Below are 11,024 nucleotides of genomic sequence, written 5' to 3'. Positions count from 1 at the left end.
TTCTTTACGTCCTTTCTAATTTTCGGTAATTTTTATTCATAACTCATAAGAGACCTTTCTTAGAGTTTATCAGTATTGATATTCTTAATTAGCTGAATAACTACAGTTACAGTTAATTAGGCTATAATAGTATAATATATTAATATGTCATATGTGTACTAGCGTAATATGATAATCTCTTAGTTAAGTCATCGTTGATAGATTATTGTTGAATTATGTTACGTGCATGTTGTCAGAAGAAGTAGAACGGTTCTTTGCAGTAATGTACATCCAGGGTAAAGTATCAATCTATGTTTTTATTCAGTTTTAGAAAGGCGTGTGTGCATTCTTAAAGTGTTTAATTAATAATTTTCTTAGCTTTGAAGGGTTTTTATGTCATTTCTTCCTGTTTCTAGAAAAAAACATACTTTCATAAATGTTGAAATTTAAACAAATTATTCAGTTCAAAAAAAAAAAGTCTAACTGGTCTACAGCAACCGCCGTGTACGTCAATTTTCAAAAATTCCAGTTTAGAAATAAAATGCTGTGAATGTTACATAAACAAATAAATAACTATTGATAATTCATATCAATTATTACATTTAATCAACCACTCAGCCAACTTAAATGAAGCAAAACTAAATTAAACCGAACAAAAGTTAAATAAATACCTACCAAAATTTTTTACCATTAAAGAACAAAACTGACTTGTTCCACAAAGCACAAGGTGCAAAGATTAGGTCCACCGTCTAATTTTGACGATAACCTACCTTCCAAGTCTCGTCAAATTATGAAGGGCCCGAGTAAATTTTAAACAATCTTTCGTACACACTTACCATATTTTAATTATAAATCCTCGTAATCTATAATTGTTTCCGACAGAGCATACGAAAATTATTTTTTTCGATTATAATATTCCCAATTTTATAGATTGATGTGAATAAAAGCATTAATTAAATCATACGAAACCGATTATATACCCCCAAAAGTAAAAAAAAATTAATGTACACGGCCTAAGTAGCATTAACAGAACTGTTTCATTAATAACTAACTTACCCCTAATATATTCTCAATATTCACCGTAAAACCCCAAAACTTCCCGAATTGTTCAAATTCCCCCTCCTTCCCTCTCCAAACTGTTTAAAATCGCCGCCACCTGAGAAACCGACGGCCGACTCCTCCGCGAATTCCCGACGCAAGCCAAAGCAACCTTCGCTAGTCTTATCACCAAACACTTGATCTCACTCTCAACAACAATCCTCGGATCCAAAAGCTCAGCGAATCTCTTCTCTTTGATCAAAGGCGTCGCCCACTTCACGATCGACCCGTTCTCGCTTCTTCTCCCACTCAGAATCTCGAGCAAAACGACGCCGAATCCGTACACATCGCTCTCTTTGCAGTACCCTTCTTCAACGTACCAAGAAACCTCAGAGTTCTCGCGCGGAATCAAGAACGCGAATCCGTAATCTGAGACCTTCGCCATGAACTTCTCATCCAAGAGAACATTCGAAGACGTGAAGCGCCCGTGGATGATTCTAGGGTTCACGATCTCGTGCAGATACTCCAAGCCTCTCGCCGCTCCCGCCGCGGCTCTGAAACGTTTACGCCAGTCGAAAACGGTTGTAACCGCCGGTTCGAGATCGGAGTCGGAGTCTCCGTGTAAGTGATCGCTCAGGCTTTTCGCTTCTCCGACGAATTCCGTGACGACGATCCTCTCTCCGGGAGCTTCCGAGAAGCCTAGGATCGAGACGACGTTGGGGTGGAGAGAGGAAGAGAGCGTTTTGAGAACCGTGGTGAAACCGGAACCCGGTTTGCTTAAAACCAAACCGGGGTGTATTCTTTTGACCGCGACGAGGTTTTTGTGGGACGGGATAACCGCTGCGTAAACCGTTCCTAACCGGCCGCTACCGATGATTCGTCGCTGGCTAAATCCGTCGGTTGCTGAATCTAGTTCGGTTAAAGGGTAAGTGGTTCCCGCCGGTTTGGTTTTTGGAAGGAGAGATTCGTCGGACCGGATTGGTTTCTTTCTGCATAGTAAGAGGAGGAAGATGAGGAGGATTAGAAGAAAGAGTGAGAGAATAGACAGAACAGAAGCGTAAGCGATTTCTTCAGACTTGTCCATTTGATTTCAGGAAAGAAAAAAAAACTTATTCAAGGATGTCTGATTATGATTATGGGGTTTGCGTGTATATAGGTGAAGAAAAATGTAATAAAATAAAGGTCAAAATGACAAAGTAAGGAATACTACGTCTGAATGGTCAATAAATATTGGGTTGTGGTCTTTTTATTTTAGGGAAACCAAAATAGATACTTTTCATTTTGCTAATATATGAGTGAAATATTTTTGTCATTGTAGAATTAAAATTTTGTTTTAAAATAAGTATTGTTTTATAATTTTAATACAAAATTTATTGATTTTATATTCAAATCTATTTGTTTATTGGTTAAACTGTGGCTATATGTATTGATGATGATGTTTTTATTTAGTAAATATACAAATTAAATATTTTTTTAATTTGTATGCATAAGTCTAAAATGAGAATTAAAATAAAACAGAAGGAGTATTTGTTTTGGTATTTATGTACATAGTAAGATTACTAAATTCGTCAAATTATACAAATGCTATTTTGTTATTTTCTTTACATTAGAAAATTATGAAGATGCATTAACTTTTCATAAAATGAATATATTATTCATAAACTAAAATATTTACTTTTCATTATATGAAGAAAATATTTGTTTTCTTACAGCAGGAAGAACTACTATTTGTTTAGGTATTTTGTTGCCTAGTAAGATTTCATATTTGTTAAATTAAAAAAGATGCTACTTTTTGTTATTATTTGTACGTTATGAAGGTGCGTTACTTGTCATAAAACTAAAATATTATGCATAAATTAAACCTGTATAGGATTAAAATTTTGTAGATCATATATGTATGAGAACGTTAAAAAATTCTGAAAAAAATATATTATAACTTGACAAAATATTACAGTTACAAAAATATATTACAGCAATAGCTTATTTGTATATCAGAAATGGTAAAATATTTAGTTACAATCAAAGAGCTTTTTCTAATTCATTTTTATTTAAAATAATAATTAGGTCACAAGAGGATTCACGATCCAATTAAATTAGTAATAGAATGAGAAACAGTGTTGCTAGGGAAAACCATATGAGAACCAACGTTAACAACAAATACTTGGGAAAGTTATACAAAAATACTCTTAACTATATTTTATTAAGCACTATACCACTGAAGTACAAAAAATACTTTCCTAAATTTAGGTGTTTTCTTACAATTTTTATTTCCTTTTCTAACACATTCTAACCATTTCATTTATTCTTTTCCAAATATTTTGACAATATTTATTACAGAAGTTTGAAACAGAAATTACCTATTTTAAAGTGTTTAATTACATTTTTACTTTCTTTTTTTGTTCTTCATAACTAATTCTTTAATTATTTTTACCAGAATAATTTAACATCATTTATTTTATATGTTGACCATAATAATTTGACTGGTTTAAATAAATTTGCTTGTAACAGGAATTTAAAACAGTCAACAAAGAGTTTTTTTTTTAATTTGTTTATAGAATTAGTTAGACATTTACATTCGGGTATCCGTTGAGGTACATATCGTTTATTTCGGGTACTGTTTTTTTTTTTGTTAAAATTAGGTCCCGCTCGGGTATTAAATTTTGTTGGGTTGGTTTCGAGGTGGGTTATCTCAGGTCTGGATGAGTTTGTTCTGATGTATATGAATTTAAAAATATTCAAATAATCATTGTATCTTAAACAAGTTCGGATATTTGTACAGAAATAGCCATATTACACGATTTGGTCCAAGTATTTTGAAGACAATTAGCTATATGGCAAAAAATCTAAAATATATAACACTAATTATGAAAAAAATATATCAATGCATAAGAAAGTAATAATTTTGAATAATAAATATTTGATAAAAATTAGTGTCTCCTCTATCATTTTTGTATAATTTTAAATTATTAAAATAAATTAAACATCTACATAATAAAATTTAGATTTTTCCATATATGTTATATTTTGAATTTTTAAAAATGACTATAAATTACTTAAATTGTTAAAAGTCTCACACTGTTTTTTTTTTTAGAATTTTGCTATTACAAGATGTAAATGATTTACAAAATCATATAAGTAGGAAGTCTCATTTAATAAATATTAAGGTGAAAATCGTGTAAGTAGGAAGTAATTATCGTTTAAATTAAACTATATACCATATAAAAATACATAAATATTTTAGTTTCAAAATTTTCTTGAACAAATTATTTTTTGGATAAAAGTTTTGAACAAATATTGACAAATTAATATTAAGTTTTAAAACTTTGCACTGAATTTTTTTAAAAAGTTATAAACTACTAAGACTATTAAACATCCCATAATGACAATTTAGATATTAGTGTTTTGAAGTTTTCCTTATAAAAAATACAAAATATCAAAAACCAATATGACTAGAAAGCATCATTTAACAGATATATTAAAAATATACTATATATATCTATGTTAATATCATTTAAATTTAATTATGTACTATATAAAATTGAAAAATGATTGTTTGAATTAATAAATTTATTTTCGTCTTCGCAACAATTTAATTGTATACGTAATAGTTAGTGACTTTTTAGTTATACAATATATATTTATTATCATTAAAATAACATATAATACGTAAAAATAATTTATATATGCAATGTTCATTTTTAACCTAGTAACATGATTATTTTAAAAACATGCATGACATTCATATTAGTATTTAACAATACATTTAAGGCTTAACTGATAGCCATCAGAAGAACAATACGAATGAATAAGAAAAACATGAAAAAAATAAAATTGTAGAAAAGGTGCGGAATGATAATTATTAATTGCTTATCAAAATTAATGAGCGTGTTGGACTTTAGGTAGGATAGATTTGGAACTAACTACCAAATGTCGACATTTTCAGTTATTGGTTGATCCTCTATCCATAATGTCGCTCCTTTAACTGCTTAGTTCAAAATGTCATTAATTATGCATTTCTACAATTCAATTAATGAGTATAGATAAAAGATCTTTATTACTGAGAATTTGTGTTTAAAAAGTACCAATGAAAACAAACATAAAGAATGCATTTGTGTTCAATCAATTTTGAGAAAGAAAAAAACATAAACGTCTATAATATCTATGCAACGAATAAAATTAGCTAGAGATTTGTTAGAGATAATTAGTTTAATGACATATATATTCCATCCATTTTTAATATACATTGTTTTAGAATTATGCACATAGATTAAGAAAATCATTAATTTTTTATATTTTCTAAACAAAAACATTATTAATTATTTGTCTAACCACAAATCAACCAATAATAAAATATAAAGTATATTATCATTAGTCATATAACATTAAGTTTTAATAAATTTTACATAGAAAATCGAAAACGTCATATATTTTAGAACATAAAAATTTCTCTAAAACGGCTTATATTAAAAAAGGAGGGAGTATATGATATAGCTGAATTTAAACAATGATTAGATATGAAAGATCATATTATTACAATATATTTTACATTATCTTTTTGACTAACTTTGAAGTATTCATGTCTATAGAAAGGCCTAGATTAATTTTCAAAGTGAAGTGTAATGGATACATTTTTTTCTTTGGATGTTGAAATGAACATAAAGCAAATATATATATATATATCTAGGTGTGCGTTCAGAATAATGTGTCTTAGTTTCGCGAAGCAAGTTGATCGAACTTAAAACGTGTTGACGTCTTAAACCCATCGCTTTACCATCCAACTCTTTACCATCTAACCACAAGGTCCCAGACAAATCATCGTTACTGTCTTCAATTTGTTATAGTTGCAAAATGCATTAGTTATTGTTAGATGTGTTAATGTACTTTCCCCAGATTATGGCTCAACGTTAATTAATTATTCAATCCGTCACCAATTAGTACCAAAATATGTTATAAAAACTATAATGAATTTTATGAGATCCAAATATTCAAGATGGACCCATCTAACTTTGGCAGGTGAAACTTGCACCTAATGAATAACTAATGCTGTTTACTAAGATATACTTACTGTATACTTTCTTTCATAAAAATTGTATATATTTAATATTTTCAGATTAAAACAAGCTAAACTAGTCTCATATCTCATCCTCGATGTCTTTCTGTGGAAGAGAGATTATGGTTTAGAAGCTCAACAGTTTGAACTAGTAGTGTATATTTATAAAAAAATACATATATTACTAACTCAATTAGTTAAGGAAACCCTCTTTTACTTTTATGTTAGGTATGTACTAATTAATTGTTTAACATAACCTATGACAAGAATCCTTATATATTAATTGAGAAGCATAACAATATTTTTTTTGCAGTCACGTGACATCACTAGAATGATTCTTAGAATCTTTAGAGAAATATGTTAGTCTATCTAAATATATAATAAACTTTTTATTAAATTAACAATAAATATATTATTAATCTGCTTCATTATTTTTTTTAAATAAAATTACAGAATTGCCTAATGTAGTTAAATAATACTCTCTCTGTTCCTTAAAGATACATATTATAGAGAAAAAAAATTATTTCTAAAAGATTCATTTTTTACATTTTTAATGCTTGTTTTATTAATTAATTGCAAACTTCAAAAATCTTAATTGCACTAATTGATTTTTTATTGGCTTAAAATTGTGGAAAGAAGATAGGGCAAATCTCCAAAATAGCACCTTTCTAAGTTTATATCATAAAAATAGCACTCAAAAACTAAAATGACCAAAATAGCATTTTATCTTTTGAAAAATTTAAATTTTTTTATTTTTCAAAATTTGAAATCTTATCCCCAAAACCTCACTTCTCAACTCTAAACCCTAAAACCTAAACTCTAAACCCTAAACCCTAAATTATAAACCCTAAACCCCACCCCTTGAGTGCTATTTTTGTGACTTTTGGCCTTGAGTGCTAGTTTGGGAACAAAAACTTGATGTAGTGCTATTTTGGTCTTTTTCTCAAGAAGATAAGCACAAAAAAATTATGCAAATTTAATGTGTTTTATTAAAATGTGTGAAAAAACAAGAATATGGATCTTTTAGGAATAGAGGAAGTATATGACAATTAATGTTTTTGAATAATAAAGATTTAATTAAAATAAGTGTATCTTATATTATATTTGTTTAATTTTAAACTATTAAAATAAATTAAACAACCAAATTAACCATATATATAATAAAAATTTAAAATTTTCTGTATATTTTATATTTTGAATTTTTAAAAACAAGTATAAATTACTAAAACTGTTAAAAGTTTCACATTCAAATTTTGTGATCCATGATTTAAAATTTTTGTTATGACATGATACAATTGATTACAAAATCATATCAGTCGAACGTCTCATTTAGTAAGTATTAAGATTAAAAGATATATATATATATATCATTTTAAATTAAACTATATGTCATATAAAAATGCATAAATATTTTAATTTTGAATTTTACTTTGAATAATTTTTTTTGATAAATATATATATATATATAATTTTATTTTTGTAAAAATATTGTAAATTATTTAAACAATTAATCCCACAATGAAAATTTTGTTATACGTAATTTAATTTTTTTGATATAACAGATACAAATGATAAAAAAACATATGAGTAGAAATATTATTTAGTAGATATTAATATTAAAATATACTATATATATGTTACTACCATTTAAATTTAATTATATATCATATCAAATAGAAAAATATTTTTTTAGATTATTAAATTTATTATATGGGTGTACCAATTTAATTATATAAGTAATAGTTACTGATTTTTTAATTATTTAATATATATTTCTTATTTTATAATATATTTAAAAAATATAATACATAAAATAATATATGCACAAAGCGCGGATCTTAACCTAATATATGTTAAAAGTCAAGATCAGTCACAGATTTGAAAGACCAAAAGTTGGAAATGATCTTAAATATATTGTCATTTTAAGAATAGCATATATGTTTATTAACTGTACCAACCAAAAATGATTGTATATTACGTTTGTTCATATCTACAAAACTCCTTAAATCCTGCAATTTTTTTAATAAATTAACAATTTATTGATGACCCTCGTATGAATAATGGTACGTTCGTTACACCATCAAGTTTTCTTAATTTCAGAAATTACTTAATACAAACAGATATAATATACATATGTTATATGATAAGTTGTACCAATTGTTTTGTTATCTATAAAGCCCATGCTCAATGATCACCACTGCCAATGGAATTGTGGTATATAATATGTTCGTAGATTCTCTCTTTTTTTAAGGAAAAGGAGAGTAATGAATTGTGTTTGCAAAACGAAGGCACATACACTGTATTATCTTAGAATACTCTTCATTATTTAATATGAGAAAATGAAGGAAATGTGGAAGAACGAAGTTTACTAGAACTCTGATACGATATTAAGTTTAGAGATCATAGAGATTAAAAACTGATATATCATTAACTAATTTAGAAGCTATGTATAGTATGTGCCTATGTGGATACAAATATCTAACGTACAAACTATATAGTGTACAGTCACACTACTAATAATAACTTTTCAACCGGTTACGCAACAACACCTAAGCTGCAATCGAGTGAAACATAAGAAGGATATAGAAATATATAGAAGAAGAGATCACATATACGAACAGAAGACAGAGAGAAGAATAAATATCAAAATGGTAAATAACCTCGGTGAAAACAATTACAACAGAATCTGTCTCCAAAAAGAATCATTAACGGTAACGTGGTTTAATCCCCGTGGGACTCTATAACCAAGAGCCTAGGAGAATCTCCTTTTTGGACACCATGATTAATCTTTCCAAAGAATGCAATTTTCACACTGAACCTTATTGTCATCATCATACTCGCACAAACAAGTCTTTGAGAACATGTCAGCTCGATAGAAGACTATCTTAACCATCTTCGTCTTTAGATACAACACGGGAAAGATTGAGCAGTTGAAGTGATCTGAGGCAACATAAACAAGAATCTTGTTTAATAGAGTCGAAAGCGTTAGGATAGAGTTGAGTTATAGGACTTGCCGAGAATTTTATTCCTACATCATTGTTCAATTAACAGGCCTGAAGCCCAATTTTGTAATAATTTTTATATGGGCTTTTGTTCACTTTAGCCTAACTGTTCCAAGAAAATTGATTGAGAAGAGCAACTTGTTTAAATTTCTGTTTGTCAACGATATCGCATTTCTTTTTTTCTTCGTTCATTAGTTCGTTGATATTTGAAATATCATAATGTAAAAATTGTAACGTGCAAGTCTAATCTCAATGACACACCCAAGGAAGCAACTAATCTGATTTTGACGTTAGTTATCATTTAACTAATCGTATACTAATATATTACGTTAAGAAAAAAAAAAAAAAGGTATAATTAAGTTGGCAAATTATAATAGTCTTTCTTGGCCTCCACGAAATACACTAATCAAAACTAACCAAACGCGTCAGAGGAACATTTATCAGATTAACGTAAACATCATTTTCTTAAAATGAATCCCACACAACCCATTACTTTCTTTTTTGTGAAAAGCTTCTAATAAAAACCAAATCTTTTATGATACAAAACGACTAGAGCGACAGAGAGAAAGTCGTTGAAGCAAATGTTCCTGGAACATTTAAATCAGAATCACATTAGTTTAATTCATTACACAAGGTCAAAGCTTATCCTTCACATAAACAAATACTTAGGTTTGGTTTCAGACTTGCTTGCAATACATAACAAAGCACGCATCCAGTCTTATATATATATTTAAACACAAACATTTTCTCATCAAAACATAGAAAAAAAAACATAGAACCTGATAAAACGGCTTGAGTGTTATGGAGATCAAGGTTGATGAAGAAGCTGGGATCGATGATGCTCATCGGATAATAGAAGCAGAGAAAGTTCGTCGCAGGATAGAAGCAGAGAAACTTCGTCGCGTGATCCAAGAAGAGAAAGTTCCACTTCTGGAGGATGATAAAATTCTAATCCAAACTCGAGAGTTTCCTGCAATAGAAAGAAACACATGGATACAAAAGGCAATAGGTCAAACATTTCAAACCACATCTCATCTAGCTAACCTTCTACCTACCGGGACCGTTCTTGCATACCAAATCTTGTCACCAATTTTCACAAACGCTGGAAGCTGCAGTTTGGCTAGCAGATTCATGACCGCAACGCTAGTTTTCATCTGCGGTTTCTCTTGTTTCATACTTAGCTTCACAGATTCTTACAAGGACTTGAATGGAAACTCTTGCTATGGATTTGCTACGTTCAATGGCTTCTGGATCATCGATGGCTCAGCTACTCTTCCTCCAGAACGTGCCAGAACTTATAAGTTACGGTTTATAGACTTTGCACACGCTATAATGTCGTTTCTGGTGTTTGGAGCTGTGGTTATGTTTGACCAGAATGCGGTTAAGTGTTTCATCCCTGTACCATCAGCTGAAGAAGCTGAGATTCTCACAGCTTTGCCCGTAGGAATAGGTGTGTTTTGTAGTATGTTGTTTGCTATATTTCCTACTACACGTCATGGTATTGGTTTCTCCCTCTCTGATAAATGATGTTCTGGTTCATTCATTTAAAATGTCAAAATCTTTTGGAACTTCTTTGGATTCTGACCTTATTCTCTGTTGTATCTGAGATGATCATCTTAATAGAGTATCTCAATGTTTGTGTAAATTGTTCCACCTGGCATGTTCATTTTCAGGTGTCTTCGTATAGAAAGAATCCGACTAAGATTACATTGTTTTGTGATTAAATAAAACATTTTAAGAAAACAAAAGTTTTATGATAAGAAAAAATTGGTTTATCAAAAGAGAGAGTGATTCAAATAAATTGTTCATGGAATATTCAAATGAGAATCCAGTCAAAAAAAAAAAAATATTCAAATGAGAATCAAACCTTGAAAAATGATTCAGAAGCAACATATAGTTGGTTAAATATGAAAGAAATATAGCATAAAGCTTGAGCTTACATTCTTTTGTGAGAA

The 11,024-nt window shown here is 29.1% G+C and overlaps 2 protein-coding genes across 2 annotated transcripts; one reads left to right on the top strand and one right to left on the bottom strand.

Moving 5' to 3' along the window:
* Positions 1–647: 647 nt before the first annotated feature.
* On the bottom strand, positions 648–6,718 carry LOC103827758 (serine/threonine-protein kinase-like protein ACR4). The gene has a single exon (XM_033272412.1). It carries the CDS (start codon positions 2,099–2,101, stop codon positions 1,088–1,090), a length of 1,014 nt encoding a protein of 337 aa, XP_033128303.1. The 5' UTR covers positions 2,102–6,718; the 3' UTR covers positions 648–1,087.
* Positions 6,719–8,696: 1,978 nt separating this feature from the next.
* Positions 8,697–10,735, top strand: LOC103827757 (protein DMP6). The gene has a single exon (XM_009103301.3). It carries the CDS (start codon positions 9,871–9,873, stop codon positions 10,594–10,596), a length of 726 nt encoding a protein of 241 aa, XP_009101549.1. The 5' UTR covers positions 8,697–9,870; the 3' UTR covers positions 10,597–10,735.
* Positions 10,736–11,024: the final 289 nt, after the last annotated feature.

This window comes from Brassica rapa, chromosome A06 (assembly GCF_000309985.2).
Source record: "Brassica rapa cultivar Chiifu-401-42 chromosome A06, CAAS_Brap_v3.01, whole genome shotgun sequence".
NCBI classification, from domain to species: Eukaryota; Viridiplantae; Streptophyta; class Magnoliopsida; order Brassicales; family Brassicaceae; genus Brassica; species Brassica rapa.
Note: the sequence above shows the minus strand (reverse complement) of the source record. Positions and strands in the feature narration are given on the sequence as shown.